This window comes from Myotis brandtii, unplaced genomic scaffold, assembly GCF_000412655.1.
Source record: "Myotis brandtii unplaced genomic scaffold, ASM41265v1 scaffold120, whole genome shotgun sequence".
NCBI lineage: Eukaryota > Metazoa > Chordata > Mammalia > Chiroptera > Vespertilionidae > Myotis > Myotis brandtii.
The window spans coordinates 5,585,130-5,607,040 of NW_005354174.1; the positions used below are offsets into that span (position 1 = coordinate 5,585,130).

General features: G+C 41.9%; 1 protein-coding gene across 5 annotated transcripts in view; it reads right to left on the reverse strand.

Annotated features, from left to right (window-relative positions):
* Positions 1–5,755: 5,755 nt before the first annotated feature.
* PITPNC1 (phosphatidylinositol transfer protein, cytoplasmic 1) overlaps positions 5,756–21,911 on the reverse strand; it is a 222,602-nt gene continuing 206,446 nt past the window's right edge. For 4 of the 5 annotated variants that reach the window (XM_005858679.2, XM_005858678.2, XM_014532427.1 and 1 more), the window contains one exon: positions 5,756–10,394. In XM_005858679.2, the coding sequence (XP_005858741.1) occupies positions 10,078–10,394 (317 nt within the window). In that variant the 3' untranslated portion in view covers positions 5,756–10,077. Of the gene's footprint in view, positions 10,395–14,210; positions 14,330–21,911 lie in introns of all 5 variants that reach the window. The other variant, XM_014532428.1, reaches the window with a different exon arrangement.

Below are 21,911 nucleotides of genomic sequence, written 5' to 3' on the forward strand. Positions count from 1 at the left end.
CTAAGAAAGCTGGAACTGTACTTGTATATTCGTCTGTAAATTTGAGTCTAAAAAATATTTGAGTCTAAAAAAAATTTGAGTCTAAGTTTGGTAAACTATTCAAGGAGAGTGCAGTCTTTTTTAAAAAAAATATTTTTATTGATTTCAGAGAGGAAGGGAAAGGGAGAGAGATAGAAACATCAATGATGAGAGAGAATCATTGGTTGGCTGCCTCCTACAAGCCCCACACTGCGAATCAAGCCTGCAACCCAGGCATGTGCCCTTGACCAGAATCGAACCTGGGATCCTTCAGTCCGCAGGCTGAGGCTCTATCTACTGAGCCAAACCGGCTAGGGCAAGAAGAGTGCACCCCTTTTTGGAAGGTCACCAGATGTAACAAGGGAACTAGGAGTCTTCAGCAACGGGCCTAAGATCAGAGTGGAGCAAAGTATTCCACTTCCAAGATGTATCAGTGAAGGTCAATGAGCAAGAACAGGGCCTGGCTCTTTTCTTTTCTTTTTTTGTTGTTGTTTTGTTAATCCTCATCCAAGGACATGCTTTTATTGATTTTAGAGAAAGAGGAAGGGAGAAGGAGAGAGAGAGAAACATCGATGTGAGAGAGGGCCTGGCTCTTTGTCACTCCTGAGAGCTGTTTAAGGGCTGGTCTTCAAAGGCAGCTGTGGCCCTATGCATTTCACTGTGAGCAGTGGGCGTTCTGGCTGGATTGTTTGCCATGTTTATGCTGCTTGGCTGCCTAGCTGTGAAGACGGAAGATATCGCCTCTCACATTCAATTCCTAGAATAGAATCAGGTGATAAATATACAAGGAACAAGTCTAATTATATAATGGGTAGGAAAGGATGCCTGCCCATATTCAAAAGGGAGAACGTTACCCATTATGGACATTTCATGGAAGGTTGACAGTTGGTGGCGTGCCTGAGTGGGATATAGTAAGTGCTTTGCCAAAGGAACATTTCTAGAAGGACCGTTCTCAAAGAGAATGGCTGGTGCACATATATTCCACCATGACTTCATAGTATATGAAGTCGTGGTGGTTCTTCAATAAGGTCTAAGATTCTCTGAGATATGTTTTCCAGTTTTAGAATATAAAAACTTTTTTTTTTTTTTACCATTTGTTATGTTTAATTGCAAAGCTAAGACTAAAACTAGGGGCCAGGGTTGGAAAAATATTATGTAAACAGGCACACCTTGTTTTATTATTCTTTGCTTTACTGTGCCTCACAGATATTGCGCTTATTTTATTTATTTATTTTTAATGGGTATAATACTGGTTAATAACATTACATAAATTTCAGGTGTACAACATTATAATTTGGTATCTACGTATACTATAGCGTGCTCACCACCCAAAGTCTAGGTTCCGTCCATTTGACCCCCTTTTCCTATTTTGGCCTCTCCCCACTCTTCCTCCTGTCTGGTAACGTCCAATCTGTGGTCTGTATCTATGAGTTTGTTTTCGTTTTATTTTCTTTCGTTTTTGTTTTATGTTCCGCATATGAATGAAATCACACGGTTTCAAAACATCCTTGATGCAAATGTGGAGACCGCAGCAATAAGTTGAACAATATTATTGGAACTCAGAAATAAAGACACCTCGAAATAAAGATGGTTTCCCCTCCGCAAAAAAATCAGAGTTAGAGGAAGCATCTAAGCTCCTTTGTCCCAATCGGCATACATCTCACCCTGTCAATGAACTCCAAAACCAACCGAGTGTATTGGAAATTTGAGGTCAAACAAGCACTTGTGATTTAATTGTAACAGAATAGGGAAGTGCAAGAAACGATGGGGCTGAGGAGTTTTAGATGAGTATAGTGCCCACAGAACCGAACAATCTTCAGGAGTTTGGACAACTAGTCATCCACATGGAAGGAATTTAAAACAGTGGGGAAGGCCTAGGTTCCAAGTGTTGTTGACTTTATCGTCTAAATATAGCTCAACCTGTCCTCCTCTCTCCTTCTCCACTGCCACCCCTCAGGCCTACCCCCCTCCTCTTACTTGGACCCTGTAATTGCTTCCTTGTCTCCCTGCTTCTCTGTTTTGCTCCCTTCCAATGTGTAGCCAGTATGAGCTGATCAGAATTCTAATCTGATTGTGCCACTCCTTGCTCACAGCCTTTGAATAACTTGTTCTCAGGGTGAACAAGATCAAATCCTTACCTGACCCATAAGTAGGGTTTCGAAATAAAATACAGAATGCCCAGTCCAATTTGAATTTCAGAAAAAGTAATTCTTTAGTGCAAGTATATCCCATGCAATTATCCATTGCTTATCTGGAATTAAATTCAACCTGGCATCCTGTATTTTTATTTGCTAAATCTGGCAACCCTACCCACAAGGGCTTTGCAAAATGTTGGCCTTTCTAGTGAAACTTTTGTGTATATTTCAGATCTGTCTCAAAAACCATTCATCAGGTTGGGGAAGGTGTCTTATACTAAAAAGTTTTTTGTTTTTCATTTAGATGTAAATTAGACCAAGCATATCAGAAAAAAGAGAAGTTTTTGACATTTTATATTCTGACAATGACAGGATATGTTGCTCAAAAGAATCTAATATAGCCTGGCCAGTGTGGCTCATTGGTTGAGCGTCAACCTATGAACCAGGAGATCACAGTTTGATTCCAGGTCAGGGTACATGCCTGGTTGCAATCCCCAGTAGGGGTTGTGCAGGAGGCAGCTGATCAATGACTCTCTCTCATCATTGATATTTCTCTCTCCCTCTCCCTCTCTCTCTCCCCTCCCCCCTCTCTCTCCCTTCCCCTCTCCTTTTTCCTCTTCCTCTCCTTCTCCTTCTTCTCTCCCTTTCCCTCTCCTTCTCCCTTCCTCTCTGAAATCAATAAAAATATATTTTAAAAAGGAACCTAATATAACACACTATCGATCCACCAGATATTCTGAATTAACTTTTTTTTTTAAACCATCCAAGCTCTACAGGAGAAAAACCTAATTATTTGACAACTTGCATGCATGAAAATGAAGCAAGTTTTGCTGATCTGACTTCATCTGTCCAGCTCTTTTCTTGAAACATTGTTCTTTCTCCTTGGGATGTTATTAATATTCGCTGGAATCCTAGGAAGGATCTAAAAATTTGCATTTCTTTTATTTGTTTCCTTTGGCAAATTTGTTTCTAGAAAGGACATTTTAACCTACTTCCCAACTGTTTTTAGTGACCTCCTGTGGTTGAAAGGAAAAGACTCACTCAAAATAAACTCAAAATAAAAGGAGCATCATGTCTAGGGAATGGCCATCCTGCCTCAGGGAGCTTTGGTTTCCGAGTGTCTGTGACCTCTCTTCTCTCATGGCTCCTCAGCCTCAGCTTTCATCACCAAGTGGCAATCCTATTTTTACATGCTTGTCACTGAGAGAGAATATATGCCATATATGTTTGTTTAAAGAATCATTTACTGATTTTTAGAGAGGAAGGGAAACATTGATGTGAGAGTGCAACACCAACCGCCTCCCTCCCCCCGCCACCAGAGGATTGAGCCTGCAACCCGGGCATGTGCCCTTGACCGGGAATGGAACCAGGTGCATGTGATGAAGCCCAACCAACTGAGCCACACTGGCCAGGGCTACATGCTACCTGTTATGGCTGGTGTGGTTATACTTGAAGAAATGAAGGCTCAGAAAGATGAAGTGATTTGCCCAACAGTACACAGCGTTATAGTTTTCTCACGTAACACAGGAGAGCAACTGTGTTTATTGGGCTTATCAGATATACCCTCCCCCATAAAATAAGCCTTTAAAATGTCTGATGCATGCTGTAACATGAATGTTGAAAACATTATGCAAAGTGATATAGGCCAGACACAAAAAGACAAATATTGTATGATTCCAGAATAGGAATATACAGTGTCCAGAATAGGCAGATTCGTAGAGACAGAAAGCAGAATAGAGGCTATCAGGGCCTCGGGGGAGGAAGGATACAGTTACTGTTTAATGGGGACAGTTTCTGTTTGGAATGATGAAGAAGTTCTGGAAATGGGTAGCGGGGATGGTTGGACAACATTGTGTATATTCAAGGCTACTGAATTGTACACTTAAAGCTTATTCAGATTTCACCAGGTTGACGTGCTCTGTGGTTGTGATGTTGTTGTATGATAGCTGTACAAGCTGTTATCACTCGGGGAGGCTGGGTGAAGGGTGACAGAACATCCATGTACATGTCTTTGTAACTTTCTGTGAACCCATCATTATGTCAAAATAAAAAGTTAACATGGACACATAATACCAAGAACAAATAAGTAGACTGCAGTCAGATTCCAAACTAACTGGAGGGCAAATTTAATACCATGTCCTGGTTTGCTAGGATCACTCATTCTCCTTGAGGGGAATTTTCTCTTCCTCCGGAGTGGCTCTCACGTGGCTCATGGTCAAAGAGAGGATGATGCACAGGCTGCTAACCTTCCTTTTTTTGGACGGCATATGCAATCTATCATCACATTCTTTCCAAGAAGGGAAATGAAAGACGTAGGCAAGACTCAGCTCTGTCCTTACCAAGATCCTGTTACAATCAGGAGTCACTGATTCTAAAATAACAGCGAGCTCGAGTTTTTACCTTGATTCTCTCTTGGTTAAACCAAAACGAAACAAAATAAAACTTGGCAGGTACAGGTGGTTTTCAGGAAATCCTCAAGTAAAGATGCATCATTCAATGTCTGTTATCACTGACAGTATGAAAACAAAATGACTTCAAATTGATGTTTGTTTATTCAATTAAATGCGGTTCCTTATGTTTTTGTTTCTGTAAGTAACCAATGAACAATGAATAGTTCTGCAGCTTAGCAAACTAGAGAAGGCACTGAACGTCTAAATAAATCAGAGAAGTCCAGTTTCTTGCCCTGTATAGGAGATAGAGACCTCAATGCTGGGACCAGAGCAAGAGCATTAAGGCAAAGTACAAAGCTGTTTCTAATTTTCCCAGGAGTAGGAGAAGTAGTTAAATGTTTGGACTGGAATGGGATATCCTACTAGATTGCATGCTATAGAAAAGGAAGAATTTATGGGAGTATGGCATATTAGAGGGCTCATAATTAAGCAGAGAAAGTCAATCTAATAAACTTGAAAGCAGATTTTGCCTGGATCAACCACATCAGTGGTTCTCAACCTTCTGGCCCTTTAAATACAGTTCCTCATGTTGTGACCCAACCAGAAAATTATTTTCGTTGCTACTTCATAACTGTAATGTTGCTACTGTTATGAATCATAATGTAAATATCTGATATGCAGGATGGTGTTAGGCGACCCCTGTGAAAGGGTCGTTCGACCGCCAAAGAGGTCGCGACCCACAGGTTGAGAACCGTTGAACCACATGAAGTTACACACACACACACACACGCATAAATACACATACATACACGAGGAGAGAATCTGGTGTTCCACCCGGGTGGTGTACCTACAGATTCCTTCAGGATGATTTTTCTTGGTTACCACTCACACTGTGGTCTCACCTTTGATAAGGGGAACCAAGCACCTGTTAGATGGGTGGATGAGTCTATGTGTGTGTCCCACTGGGTTACAGACTCTCCGTGGGTATTTTTTGGCTGGATAGTTAGAGCTGGCACCCAGGCTTTCCCTGAAGGCACCACACGGCTATTAGCAGGCCAGGCTTCCTTGCACACAAATCCCCTAGACCTGGGCCTAAGTACTGGCCATTGGCTAGTTTCTTCTTCCTTGATCACTTCTTTCCCATCAACCCACAAACTCACAATTGCCAGCAATCCCTTGAGACCAGTGGAGAGAGGAAGCCACACTTGGAAAGAAGATTGCTTTGTACTTTATTTACAATAGAAGGTAAGAAAAAGGAAGTTATTAACAATAATAAATAACTGGGGGGAAAACACAAAACAGCCATAAAATGACACAGAAGGATGGCATGTGTGAGGGTCACCTTTTGTTTGCTTTGCTTGTAGACTGTAACACTGTGCACTCCAAACCTTGGTCCTTCAGCAGTGGCAGTGGTATATCGACCCATTGAACGAATCAAGATCCCAGCTTGAAATGTAAACACTAAAAAATGACACTTGAAGCAACACAGAAGTGGCGTAGGCATAACAGCAACTCAAAGAACCTCTTCTTGGTGATACATAGGAACTGAAGGGGGACTTGCAATTCAATAGACATGCTTTCCCTTTTAGGCCACAGCATCCTATAGCATTAACTTAACAACAAAATTACCATGAATCACATCTGAAAAGGTCTCCACATTCACATCCTCTTATTGCACTAACTCCTAAAAAGCTTAAACACTTACATTTCAAATGCAAACAGATCGTTCCGAAGGTAGAACACTCAAGAACCCGGTGTTGCCTCCGCGTGCCGAGGCTGTGCGATGGCGTGACATTCCAGTCTCAGCAAGAACGAGTTGTTTGACCAGTTACAGCCACACAACATATATATATATTTTTAATTTCAAGAATTAGGGCTCAAGATGGCGGATTGTTACCTAGCCTACTGAGTCAGATGATCAGAAAGGGACTAAAACTATTTAGACAATTCCTGTCTATTGGATTATCTAATTACATATTATATCTGAATTATACTCTGGCCCTTCTGAAAAGTAAAATTCCTACTGACCTAAACCAGACAGTGACTTTGCTGTCTCTGAGCCCTGAAGAGCTACCAAGGAAAGTAGAATTTAAAAATGTACATAAATACATTAGCCTTGCAATTTTCACAGGAAAATGATTTCTGGAGAAGTGTCAGGATCTATTCTCTAGGCCAGTATTACAGTGCCTTGAAAGAAAACCCTGTAATTGCTTGTGGGGTCTTGGGTTTTTGTGCCTGCATTGTACAACCACGACTGCGCTTAGAGGTTTATTCTCACACCCAAAACATGGCTACTACAAACCTCCAAATACATTAAAACCATTCTTCCCACACAGATGCAAAATCGTAAAAGAAGGGTTTATAAATTAAATGGAACACATATTGTGCCTGTTATAGCGATGGTGAGTGAAAAATTTCATGGCTTCCTTAGCTTTGTTTTACTATAGCCCAAAAGTAGAAACATGAAATGGTGTTCAGAGCTAACTTCTGACAAAGTGCACGCGGGAAAAACACCAAGACCCTCTGATCCTGGGAAAGCAGTCAAAGCTACAAATGCTGTACCACACACAGCCCATGAAAAGCACAGGGGCGCCTGGTATGTGAAATGCACCCGAAGTAATGAAATGTACAGCCATTGCCATGGTTTTCACCAACATCAGAGATGAAGATGGTGTGCTGCGCATGTGCTATTCTGTGGATTACTTTAATTTGGCTACCAGAGACTTCAAACTGGTGGTGTTTGATTCACTATACTATATTTCTATATATGTACATACAGGTATAATACAATTTTGGTGAACAAAGTTGAAGGTTTCCACATTGCAGACAGAGGCACTGAGTTAAAGATTCTATTCCCCCCACCCCCAAACATGCTTAATTCAAGTTTCTGCTTTTTTCCTTCTTCTAAGTTTCCATCATGCAGCCATTGCATTTCCATCCTTATAGGAATTATTAAGGTTCTATGTACACATTCATTGCAGGCTTGTATCCCACAACAAACAAAGGCATGTATGGAGAATGTAAAATGACACTTGGAAATCAAGGCAGATAAAATGGTGAAGTCACGTATGTTCACGATGATGGGATTCAATATTCAAAGCAGCTGAAGGAATATATGCACCCCCCGCCCCTTTTCTTAAATGCACACAAACCACATGTAGACAGAAAACTGAATGTATTTTAAGTGCACACAGTTTTGATGGCTAAAACGCACACTATCTTTAGCAGTTTGTAATTGATGTCCGTGGTATTGTACTGGCTATGAGAGAAAGAAAAGTCACAGGAGGAAATGAGAAATTACCTTTCTAAAGCGGATAGGATGGTTGACCTTGCTAGCGGAAGCTACTTTACAAACAGCAATGGTATGAGTGGAAAACCTAGGCATCAGATGTGTTAACAACCTGCACAAAATAGATCGGTTCCATTAGAAAATGACCCCACCCCCACTTGTGACAAAGCTGATTTCAGCTCGTAAATAAATGGTAAGCAAACACACACACACGATCGCTGCCTTGTGAAAATAGAATTTTGCTTTCTGAAGCCAAACATAATCCTTAAGGACTACTGTGTGGAGAGGGAGCCGTCGAAAAGTCCAAGGGGTTCGGTAAAAGATTAAGTTTTCCCACAAGCAAAAAATCATGCTACCATACCATGCAAAGATGTCTTACTACAATGCTATCTCTCTCTTAGGGAAGAGATGCATGTTGACCTAAGCTATTTGTAACTGGTTTCCCTTGAGTTCTGGGTTTAAAAATTTTTTTTTTCGAGCGAAATATCAACCTGTAGATAAAGATATGATCTTGACAGTCAGACATATAACTTATGCTTACTTGATGCTGGGCTCAGGGGCCAGCGCCTGCACCTGGGAGTTTGTCAACTTGAAAGACACAATGCAGAGTGCCGAGCACTTAGAGAGAGAAGCAGGCCGGGTCCACTGGCTGAGGCCAGGAGAGAGGAGGCTATGCTCCCTGGTCTGTATGTTTCCTTTGGAATCTGTGTGGGAAGGTCCCTTTCCTGAGGTTGGAGGTTATGGAGAGGAAGGCTAGCTGGGGGCTTGTTGTTGCCCAGTTACTTTGCTCTTTTCCTCTCCTGGAGGACAAAAGTGAATATAGATACTGCTTGCCCTTCCTTCTGCGTTTAAAGGCAGTGAGGTGCGAAGGTGGCAGGTTTTTCCTTTTCAGATCAAAGGGGAGTTCTCTTTCTGCCACTTTGGTGAATGAGCTTGCCTCCCGTCAACCTTGAATCTAATCTTGCATTAGCAATACTTTCAGAAAAGAAAGCTAGACGGAAGGACATGTATCTCTCCTCCTTTTTGCTTTACAAATAGGAGTCAACAATTCTGCTCATTCTCTTCTCCCACTTGACAGTATTTACTCAACTTCTGGGACATCCCAATATTTGGATTTCAAGTAAGGAGCAAGAGAATGACAGTCTTTTCTAAGGTCCCGTGACGGGCCATCGGGTCCAGGAAGTCTGGATGTTATTAAAAATAAAACCAGGGGAGTGGGGAGGGGGCGGGGAAGAGAAAAAAATAAAAAATAAAAGTAAAACCAGGAGGGAGATGAAAAACAATTCTCTTTTTTAGGGTTTCCCGAACCAGATATTCCAACAGAGTGAAAGTCCAGTTAGCTTACTCTACCCTTGAACTTTTTGAGCGAGTAAGTAGTCAATAAATTCTGCTTAATTAATTGCAAATTCTGAGAATCTTCATGGATGATAGAAGCTGACAAGTTAAGGTTTGTTGGTACCTGTAGAGAAAAAAGATGTTTGTCTCACCTGAACCTCTTGGTTCCTAACTCAACCCTTCCAAAATCTGTCAAGTTAAGGTCACATTCACCCATTTAATTCTCAAGATTTCTGAGGGCACATAGGGGAAAAGTTATTAAAAGACAGAAGCAAGTGGAATCTTTATTAAATTCTGTGAAAGGTATAAATAAGTTATCATTAATTGCACGTGGAGCCTCTGTGGGTTGATAATTAAAATTTTCAAAAAATTTAAAGTGTTAATTAGGCCCCAAATCCTGAGTCAGACTAACCAAAATAGGAATTTTAGTAACTACTGGTATTCAAGTATTGGCGATGAGCAGTTCAAAATTTAACAATTAGGTATGTTCCGCCTGAGAGTATTTTTGAGAATTTCAGGTTTAACCAGAGGAAACTGACTTCACTATTTTATCACACCTTGTACCACAGTGGTGCAAAGTTTTCATTTATTTACCCTTGAAGCCCATGCCAACCGCAGCAAATGCCCAATAACAAGGCTTCCTCCCAGGCTTCCAGCTGTGGCTACAGGAGATGCCTTCTGTCTTTTGCATGTCTTACATGTTGCATCTAATATGATGCTGTGTGGCATATTTGGGGACTCATATTATATGTGAAATTACTTAACCACATGCACACTCAGATCGAAGGAACATGTTTTGAGTGACAAAGCAGTCTTTTTCTATATTAGAAGATTCTTAAAAAACAAAACAAAACAAGAAAACCAACCCTGAAAATGAAAATATAAAACCCCATGAAATATTCATATGAAGTTATTCTGATTTGGGCCGGCATGGCCTGTCTGTAGAGGGTACGCCAGGTAAATTCAGGGTGGTATTTTTCTCAGGGTCTGGAAGCGTGAGAGTTTCTGGGGCAGACTTTTTCCGGGGCCGATCTTTGGGCACAGACAGAAACTCAGGTGCGTCTGAGGACAGAGGTGTGGACGGCGCGCTGGAAGGGGCACTGCGGACTGAAGAAGGCAGCAGGGGAATGCTCGAGATAGAAATCACAGGTGGGAAAACGCCAATTTTCTGGTTGGTGGCTTCCTGAGTGGCTCGTTCAAATTCTCGGACTTCATCCATTGTCATGTCTTCAAAGAAAAGAAAAAGATAGAAAGAAAAACGAGCAGTTATTTAGAAGACATGCAAATGGATTCATCTCTAAGCCTGTTTTTAAAGGACCTATGGAACCCTATGAAAAAGGGGCCTCTCCTGATTATAAACCCAAATTATCACTAAAATGTTAAACCCTGAATTTTTCCTTTTTACAGAGGCAAACCTCTGAAATAATATTCCTTGTAGAATACCCATCTCTAAGACTTCCCAAGCACTCTTCAGTGAGTGTTTTATGTATTCTGAATTAGAAAACATCAGGAGTGCCCAGCCGGTGTGGCTCAGTGGTTGAGTGTTGACCTATGAAATAGGAGGTCATGGTTTGATTCCTGGTCAGGGCACATGCCTGGGTTGTGGGCTCCGTCCCCAGTAGGGGGTGTGCAGGAGGCAGCTGATCAATGATTCTCTCTCATCATTGATGTTTCTCTCTCTCTTCCTCTCCCTTCCTCTCTGAAATCAATACATATCCTATATAATAAAAGGCTAATATGCAAATTGACTGAACGGTCACTATGATGTGCAGTGACCACCAGGGGGCAGATGCTTAATGCAGGAGCTGCCCCTTGGTGGTGAGTGTGCTTCCACAGGGGGAGCGCCACTCAGCCAGAAGCCTGGTTCATGGCTGGCGAGCAGAGTGGCCGCGGTGGGAGCCTCTCCCACCTCTGTGACAGCGCTAAGGATGTCTGACAGACAGCTTAGCTGGACATCCCCAGAGGGCTCCAGGACTGGAAGAGGGTGCAGGCCGGGCTGAGGGACCCCCTCAAGTGCACGAATTTTTGTGCACCAGGCCTCTAGAATGGATATATACTTTCAGTGTCTTAAGAATTCTGAAGTGGAAGTGTGCTTCCACAGGGGGAGCACCACTCAGCCAGAAGCCTGGTTCATGGCTGGCGAGCCTCTCCCGCCTCCGTGACAGTGCTAAGGATGTCTGACAGACAGCTTAGCTGGACATCCCCAGAGGGCTCCAGGACTGGAAGAGGGTGCAGGCCGGGCTGAGGGACCCCCTCAAGTGCACGAATTTCGTGCACTGGGCCTCTAGTATATATATAAAAGAAAAATCAGGAGTACAGAATCAGACCGGAGCAGTGAGTGTGTGTGTCTGTGTGTGTTGTGGGTATGACTATTATCAGACCTGGCCATCTTTTCTATAAAGAGAAGGTAACTAAAACAATCAATGGCCCCCAAATTGCATACAGTGTGTGGAAAAGGTAGGTTTACAGTTGTGAGTACATGAAACAGTTTATTCTTGTATTATTATTTATTCATTTTTGTATTGTTTTCTGTATGAACAACTGTAAACCTACATTTGCCCGATCCTGATATATGTGTCACATAATAACCGGCAGAAATATTTTTCAGAAAACAAAATCCTTAAGCAGATTTCCTGGAAACAATTACTAAATTTTCTGAAAGGGAATGTTTTGTTTACAAAGGAAATAAAAAATTATGGTTGTGTTGATATAATATAAAACTCAGAAGAGAACAAGAAAAATCATACTTGTAAACCTACCACTTAAAAAAGACCACTAAGACTATTAAGCTAAGAAAAGAGATTATGTCTTTTTAAAAAGAGGTACTGCAAAATAAAATTGAGATTCTCAGGAAAATGTCACTGAATCGGGGTCTGTTTCTTCTCTAATAAATGGATATCATGCCGGAGAAATCGGGCTTTGTGAAAAAGCAGCTGAGCACAGTGTCCTACTCCATGCATCCAGCAGAGAGCAGAAGTCACCCAGAGGAGACAGAATTTTGATTTTACAGTCCCTTCCGGAGTCTCTCAGAAGTTCCCTTCCTTGAAGGCACTGAAACTGCTCAATTGAAAAGGAGACAATTTCCTTATTGTCCTGGTCATGGATGTTAATTTTGCATAATTTCAATTTAATTTGTTTCTATTCGGGTTGATGATTTAAGTTTTATTGGGCACTCATGCAGTTTTTATTTGTGGTGGACAGCAGCCTCTTGATTTCAACTGTTTTTCATTATGCTGGAGAAGAGAGACAATGGAAAAATAATCTCCAATTTGAAGGAATGCCACAGAATACGGGAAATGTCGCCAGCATTCAAAATAACCACACTGTGTAACTTTGGAAGAGATACTAGTAGGCATATCTCTTGCTGACGTCATGGGAACGCCTGTGAGTTGCAGTCAGAGAAGCCGTGCACGGGTTTCGCCTGGGGAGAACCATTCTAGGCACCACCGTCTACGTGGTAAACTGACCTAATACCAGTAATTGCAGTAAAACGGAAAGAAAACCAAGCACAGAGCTGAAGCTGAAAGCTGTAAGAACTCAGAAGGAGACCAGCTTTGTGCTTTGAATCTCTGAGACGTGTGGCGTCTCTCCCAGTCCTCTGGCTTCCTTTGTCTGGTCATCCTGACAGTGAGCAGCTTTCAGAGAGCGGCTGAGGGGGAACTGGTGTCTAACATTCCTAAAAGAAAAGGTAATTGAGAGTGATGAAAATTCAAGGACAGGTTCCTGAAGGAGCATTTCTAACTTTAGAACAGGGAGAGAGGAAGACAGAGATCCTATCGGAACTGATCTGTGCAGAGAGGATCACCTGGGCTAACTCTGGTGAGGAGGGTTTTCCGCTAATCCAATCGCGTGCAAAATGGGGAGGAAGCGTTAGGGCGATTTCAACCTCAAGGGCAGTCACGTGGATTCAACAGCAGCCTTGCAGGGCACATTCCAAAGACATGCTCTAAAAACTCAACTAAAGATTTCCAAAGTGCAACCGAAGGTCTTCACAATTCCAAAGCATCCATTTACAATAGCCATCTCTCAATCTCCTACAACTACACCGAGTGCAAAATGGGGAGGAAGCGTTAGGGCGATTTCAACCTCAAGGGCAGTCACGTGGATTCAACAGCAGCCTTGCAGGGCACATTCCAAAGACATGCTCTAAAAACTCAACTAAAGATTTCCAAAGTGCAACCGAAGGTCTTCACAATTCCAAAGCATCCATTTACAATAGCCATCTCTCAATCTCCTACAACTACAACATCATCAGTTTCTTGAAAATCTAATTAATGTGTTACTCTGGGGCATGTGAGCTCAAGCTGCCACCCAGAGATCCCAGCTCTGGCCAAAGGCACATACCAGTGACTCAGAGGTTCCATTTTTCTTTGTCATCTGTAGCTCCTCTTCATTAACATGAATACAACTAGAATATGTAAAATGCTGGCAGACACCTAACAGTCAACTCTCAGTTTCCCACGTGCCTGGGAATAACCTGAGGCTCCCTGGGGCTTATCTGACGCCCCAGGCTAGATCTGGCAGAGTCCCCACTCACCACACCGTCACTGCCCTGCCAGGTGCATGAAGGGACCACAGACCCACCAGGACATTCACCTAGCAAAGATGAACCGAATGGGTAAAACAGCTATAAAAGGCCATAGAAAGCATTTCAGAGCAAATGTAAGGAAACCTAAAAGACCAGATGGGTCAGAAGCCTTCCCTTGAATGAGCAACTGTTACCTATGTTTTCAAAAGTTCTGCTTTTCATACGACCCCTGCTTTTACTCCCTCTATTCTCTTCTGGTGCAGGCCAGGCCTTCACTAGTCCCACAAAATGTTTCCACTCTCTGTGTTCTTGGCTTTATGACTGGAGCACCCTGCACGTCAAGCAGCTTTAAAGACTCAAAATGTCTGCGAGTGAGGGGTTCTTTCCCAACAGCCCCTGGGCGACGACACTCTCTGTGGAAGCCTGAGAACTGAGCGCTGGCAGTATTTCACAGATCAGCTGATCTGCACGTTTGGTAAAGGGAGGGGGCAACATGTTTTAAAAATTCTACATACACTTGTTTGGGCCTGGCTCTCTATGTCATCCACAGTGGAGGAATGCTGATTGCAAACTTTTATGTTGGTTTGTTCATGCATGTTTTTCTCGTATTCTCGAACATCGTCCATTGTCATATCTGAAAGAAGGTCAAGACGTTGGCAACTTCCGTTATTAAATGCAAACTTTCAATGGGGAGACTTTAGGGGAAAGATGATAGCTTAGCAGAAGCCAAAGAGAGGTTTAAAAAGCAGGGGATTCACTAACTTTATGGAAAGCAATCATAAAGTTAGCTAAACCAGCCAGAGGGGCAGTGAGTACAAGGAAGGGAACTCAAAGTAGTCGTAGAAAGGGAAGAGTGGACATTTTTTAGGGGTGACTCCTGTAGAGTGAGCTAAGTGGGTGGAGTAGGAGCGCGTGGGCAGTGCCATAGCCTGAGATCTCCTAAAGCAGAGTTAGAAGATCCCTTCAGGGATGTGCTCAGCTGTGTTTGCCTTAAAACTTACCTGCCATAGACCTTTCCAAAGAGGTTCTGTAAATCAGTGCATTCGACAAGAGAAAGGACACTTTCATTGCTATTGTAGGAGACATGACGTAGAAGGCACGGAACGATGCTCATGGGTGTAAGTGAGATTGGGTGCAGTGCTCACACACAGGTGAGCTTTTGCACAGAACGCGTGGTGTCAGAGTGCGGGTCTACACTGAACTCCAAGTCTAGCCTAACAGCTTGAAGGTGGCTGGCACTACTTACACCCACACTCGTCTATAAATACAACGGCACATGACATTATGATTTTTGGCCCGCGTCTGCAGGCTTTCAGGATTCAGGATAATGATCTGTTAATCTAGTGGTTCTCAGCGGGGGGCAATTTTGTGACATTCTTGATTGTCACAATTGGGATGCCACCCTTCCTCCAACAAAGAATTAACTACCTGGTCCAACTGTCAGGGGTGCTGAGGTTGAGAAACACTGTCCTAACCCAACTGATAAAAAACGTGAACACGGAACCTGTCCAGTTTCAGTATGTGAAGTCCAAAAACATAACAACCAGACTCACTTTAAATACTTTTGTTGTTGTACCCCCGACGCTCACCTTGCTCCTTTGGCTATTTTACTACAATTTATCAACACCTGTCCCAGATGGGCATTCTCCTGTTGCTCTCATGGCAGAATTTAACTTCACGCCTCTTTACGATTGTTGAGCAATCGTTAATCAACCACCCACCCTGGTCACTAATTAACTTGGAGGCTTAGAGCTGGTATTCACAGCTGGAATGGTTCCTTACGTGTTTTCTGCAGCATGTGGTTTGCTGTCTTTTTATATCAATCCATGTGTGTCATGTGAGATTCTCTTTATTTCCAAAAGGCAGAGTTGTCAGAAGTTTCTGATTTAATTCAGTATTGTCTGAGGTCAGGGTAGAGGGCGGCTCTAAACCCAGACCTGGGCTATGTTGTTTAGTGGATGGTCCCCCTCACATCCCAAAACCGTCAGTCAAGAACGCTGTCCATAGCAATGTAAGTATCAAGAAAGCTAAGCAGAGTCTGGCCAAGCGAAGAGCATGCTTTTGTTTTAGAAAATTGAGGTAACTGGAAGCAATAAAGAGATGCTGCTTTGTGATTAGAACAAATGCACCTTAGTTAACAATAATAACACATCCTGTCAATACAATCACTTTCATTTCAATGGCTGGTTATCAAAATTTCTTAAACAAAAATATACCTGGAATGAATACTGAGGTGATTCTAAGCTCTAAGTTTAAAACTTAAAGATATTTCTTCTCTCCCCTTCACAAAGACTTTTTAGCTTCTCTGTTCTAGTGAGTTCCAACACAAATCATTCTTTATCTTTAATTAGCTCAATGTTAAGAGAGGGGCTTACACTGTGTGACTATGTGCTTTCAAAGATATATCAATTTAATGGATGTGATGCAGAATTTAATAACAAAGATACTCTCATTACTGCCTTGTTCATAATAGTAAAAAATTGAAAACAACCCAGGGGGCCGACAATACTATGCAAACACAAGTAATGTAGAAGGATATTTAACAGCACAGAGAAATGTCCTGGGTATATTGTTAAATAAGAAACAGGAGGTAAAAACTTAGCCATATTCTGTGAAATCTTTTTTTTGCCAGAAAAGCATTATATACATTTTAAAAAGACAAAGTATACATTTCAAAATGTAAGCCGTGATTGTTTCAAGGTGTTAGAATCACAGCTAATGATCATTTTCTTCTTTTTGCTTATTTATATTCTCCACATTTTTTACCTCAAATATGCAGTATTTGTGTGAGAATGAAAAAAAGAACACCGTTTAACAATCTATTATTTGTGGTCATTAGAAGAGGGTTACCATCAATCTGGAATTGGTAAGGAGATACACTTTTCTAGAATGGTGCCCTTTCTAGAAACAGGACATCCCCCTCCCCCTTTTTAAGATTAAGAGTTAAGAAACATCCCTAACCGGTTTGGCTCAGTGGATAAGAGCGTCGGCCTGCAGACTCAAGGGTCCCAGGTTGGATTCCGGTCAAGGGCATGTACCTTGGTTGTGGGTGCATCCCCAGTAGGGGGTGTGCAGGAGGCAGCTGATTGATGTTTCTCTCTCATTGATGTGTCTGACTCACTATTCCTCTCCCTTCCTCTCTGTAAAAAAATCAATTAAAAAATATTAAAAAAGTTAAGAAACAAAATTTCAGGAAGTTTTGTCTAAAAGAAAAGCAACAACAACACACCTCCCAATCAGACCACATAAGGGTGAACATTTCTCGCCCCGGACGGTGTGGCTGTTAGCTGAGCGTCGTACTGTGCACAGGTTGCGGTTTGATTCTTGGTCAGGATGCCCAGGTTGCGGGCTCCATCCCCAGGCAGGGGTGTGCAAGGGGCAGCCAATCGATGTTTCACTGTCACATGGATGTTTCTTTCTCTCCCTCTCCCTCTCCCTCCCTCTCTAAAAATCGATTTAAAAATATTTTTTTTTTAAAAAGAGTGTGAACATTTCTAACGAAGTGATTCTCCAAAAGATGATGATAATTTGGTCCCTGCTGATGTGGAAAGTGAAATATGTTTGCCTGAATCCTGAACTACTCCCACATACTATACATGCTTATGGAAATGGAGTAAACATTTTCCGTATTCTTAGCAATTTATGGAAAGCTTACTCAAGTGAAAACTGTACGTTCCTGTTCAGATGATCTGGTAAAATGTATTATGTCTTGCTTCTGCAAAGTATATTACCTTGCAATCTATATGTGAATCAATTTTCTAGTAAATTCAATTATAGGTGCCCAAGGGTAGATTATCCTTCCAGAGCTGCTTCATCTTCATTACTGATCGATTTTTAATCATCAGTGACGTCTAACCGTTTAGGTTCGGATCTCTTTGTTTCCAGCAAGCAAGCAAACGCTTATGTGTGTCAGGACAACTCTTAATTAAAAGAAGCCTATGTCCATTATTTTGCAAGTAGACTGAAAAATAATCACCCCTTAATTTATAACTTTAAAAGGTCATAATTTACTTCTCTTAAATAAGGTTTCTTAAATAATAGTCCAATTTAGAAGAATATTGGAAGTAGCACAGTATTTCTTCTAAGAAAGGTCCGTCCGATATCTTTGACCCTCGGCTGTCAGAGGTTGACGGACAGAAGCGGCACTTGGAAAGTGGTTCTGGGGTATAAATGCCCCTCATTGCATTTCGGTGGAGCAAGATTTCTTTTCTCTGTCCTCTTGCGAGGCCATTTCTTTCCTTCTCTTCCTCACCCTCCTTCAGGGGAGGGCAGAGCAGGTAGCCCGGGTGAAACCTCCTCCTCTACCATCAGCCCAGCTTCCAGAGAGAAGTACAGGGCCCAGGGGATTTGTTAATTGGTGAATCTTCTTTGATCTCCTAAACCATGAACTGAAGGCTCTCATTAAAGAGCAAAATCTACCTTAACTTTATGAATCTAGGCCCACTTCACCCATTTCCTACTTAAAACAAAAACAGGTTCTAATGATTATTTAATGAATCACTCAAGTAATGCATGAATTATGTTTCATGGAAATAATTCCGGTAGTATTGGATTATGTAGAGAAAAGAGTTTAACTCCTTTTAACCTCCCCCACAAAGACTATTCCTTCTGGAAATACCCACTGTTAAGAGTTTGAGGCACAGATTGCCAGATTTAAAAAAAATAAATAAATTTACATGTATGTTACTACACACACCTGCACACTCTCATTTATTTTTACACGTATGGAATGATACCATCCTAAACTATACTATACATATTGCTCTGGCTTGCTTTTTCCAATAATGGGAAATGTACATATTTCCATACCAGTACATAAGAACTACCTTATTCTTTTTAACTGTTACACATAATATTCATAGTATGGGTGTATCATAATTTACTTGGCCATATTCCTGTTAATGGACCGAGTCTAATTTTTAGCTTTTATAAACAACATGACACTGAATAGCTTTGTACCTATATTCATGAGCACATGTGTAGTATTCCTTAAGAATAAATTTCTAGAAGTGGAATTGCTGGGTCACAGGCTATTTGTACTTACCATTTTCATAAAAACTGTTAATTTGTTCTCCCACCTATCCAAAACTAAATATTGTCACTCTCTTAAATTTCTGCTATCAGATGGGCAAATGTCGTATCTTCCTGTTGTTTTCATTAATTTTTTTTATCAGTATTGAGGTTATTGGCCTTTGCCTTTCTTTCTTTCTTTTTTTCTTCCTTTCTTTCTAAAAATATATTTTATTGATTTTTCACAGAGAGGAAGGGAGAGGGATAGAGAGTCAGAAACATCGACCAGCCGCCTCCTGCACACCCCTCACTGGGGATGTGCCCGCAACCAAGGTACATGCCCTTGACTGGAATCGAACCCGGGACCCTTGAGTCCACAGGCCAACGCTCTATCCACTGAGCCAAACGGGTCAGGGCAGCCTTTGCCTTTCTTTTTCTACTGTTTACCTGCTTGTGTACTTTACCTTTTTTTTTTTTTATTGATTAAGGTATTACAAATGTGTCTTTATCCCCCCCATTGTCCCTACTTTACCTTTTTTCTACTGAGTTGTTGGATTTTTGACTTATAGGACCACTTTTTATATTAATTAATCCTCTGTTAGCTACATATATTGCGAGTTATCTTCTCCTAGTCTTTCAACTGTGTTTATGGTGGCAATTTTCTTTCAATCTTTTTAGTTTTAGAGAAGGCAGGCTGGCCCTAGCTGGTTCGGCTCAGAGAACAGAGCACCGGCCTGTGGACTGAAGATCAAGGGCACATGCAGGGGGAGTGCAGGAAGCTGGTGATCAATGATTTTCTCTCATCATTGATGTTTCTCTCTCTCTCCCCCTCTCCCTTCCCCTCTGAAAACAAACAAACAAACAAAAATAAAAGAAGGTAGACTGATTTTACAGGAAGTAGAGGCAAGATCATATATCTGGAAAGCCTTTAGGATAGAAGTCAGTTGAACATACAGAGAAACTACAAATACCAAGGAACAAAATGTCTGCAAGCTTGAATTTTCCTACCTTGCACTGCACAGTTGCAGCAACTAAAAAAAATTTTTTTAAATATATTTTTATTGATTTCAGAGAGGAAGGGGGGCGAGAGAGAGAAATAGAAACATCAATGATGAGAGGGAATCATTGATGGGCTGCACCGAGCCCACAACCTGGGCATATGCCCTTGACCGGAATCGAACCTGGGACCCTTCAGTTCCCAGGCTGACACTCTATCCACTGAGCCAAACCTGAGCAACTAAAAATTTTTAAAAAGGCTCTACCAACTCTAATTCAATAACCTGTCCAATGGTGCATTATGTTATATTTCCTTCTATAAACATTTTCTCTCCACTTCCAGGCTCCTCAGCCTAAATAGAATTCATTTTTTCTTGCTCAAAGTCAAAATGGAACTCTTGAACAAGTGGCTGGGTTGGGTGTGGGGCTGGGCATGGGGGAGGCTCCAGCAATCCTGAATTAGATGTGATATCCCTTTGGCTCCACCACAATGGAGGCTATCCTTTGGGAAGTGCCTTATTTAAACCTTTAAAAATGATTATAAGATGAACAATGCTTATTATAAATAGGTTAGGGTGGCTACACCTTTTGTGCAGTGAAAGTAGCCAATCCTTAAAGCTTGGTGCATACCCTTTCCATGTACTAATTCAGACCACTAAGATCCCGGGTTGTAATCTACAGCTGTCATTTTTTCCCTATAGTTCTTAATTTGAGGAAGTAGGGGGTGGGGTCACAGATCCCTTTAAAAAGCTGATGGAAAGTTATGGGTTCTCTCCCCAGAGAGATGAACATAAATACTGCCTACTAGGAAGAGCCAGGGCACTCAAGGTCATGTGAGGCCATTGGAAAATGCTGGCCTGGTGAACTCAACCAGCTCATGCTAATCTCTAAGCACGCCTTTCTCCACTTTGAGCTTGCTGCACTCAGTGTTAGGCCTGCTCTAGGGACTCCGGGATGATTCCTGTCATTGTCATGAGGTGGTTTCATCTGTACCAGTCAGAACTACCCCTCCGCCCCCATATTTTTTTTGAATGGTGAGGATTTATAAGACGTTCATGAGGTTCCACTCAATAACAGCCTTCCGCTGGCAATCCTGTGTTCCTTTCTCAAAATACGGTCAGTCTGTGAAGCAAAACCATGCTCTTATGAAGCTGGGCTGCCTATTTTTATCCACCTCATTTTCTGAAATGCCTTGTTGCTACTTCTCTGATTAGTGTTCTAGTCACACAGGAGACACTCAAGGCTCATGGATAAAGACCAATCAAGCCTTTGAAAGACAAACTCAACTCCTTCAATAGTGGAAACGGTTACACTTTACTATGAACATGAGCAGAATAACATCTGTTTAGGAAATTAGTTATGCGACAGCAAAATGCTGAGACTTGGAAAAGATACAAAATTAAAATCCTTGAGCAAGAAAAGATCACCATCAGCTACAATGTCCTTTTTCTTTTAAAAAAAAAAAAAAAATTAAGCCCTGGAGATGGTGAGTCTAGGGAGAAAGACATACAGGGCTGCCATTGCATAAGGGTGTACAGTTTGTGTGCAATAGGAACACTCAGCCCAGGGGGTGAATGGGACTAAAATTTAGCCCCCAGACGATAGCACCTGCTGAATCTGCCTAAAGGGGGCGCCCTTTTCTAATCCTCACAAGGCACCAGAATTTGGCAGTTGGTCCTGAAGACGGCTACCATTCTTTAGTTTAACCTGTTTGTACCGAGTCAAACTGTTCTTCCTTGCGATCTAATCTGGTTTGCAGTTCATGCTATACGCCAGGTGTTCATAAACTTTATTGAGCATCAGACTCATCTGGAGGGCTTATTAACACAGATTGCTGGCCTATACCCCAGTGTACCTGATTCTGTAGGTGTAGGGCAGGGCCTGAGAATCTGAATTTCCAACAAGTAACCAGGGGATGCTGATGTAATTGGTCCAGGGACTTCACTTTGAGAACCAGGCTATGAGCTACAGGCCAGATTTGTTTTTTGTATGTTTGTTTTTACTTTGGACCTTGTCCATGTTTACTAACGACAGCCTCCCTGACTCTGTACAGGCCAAAGAAAAATAAGCAACTTCAGGTACCCAAAACTGAAGGGCTCTCCTGGTAGACGTTTGGCTTCGGTGCCAGGGACACACCCATTTACCTGAAAGGCCCACAGTCCCCAGCACTACTGTGAATAAGAGGCTCAAAAGACACTCTGTGGGCAGGG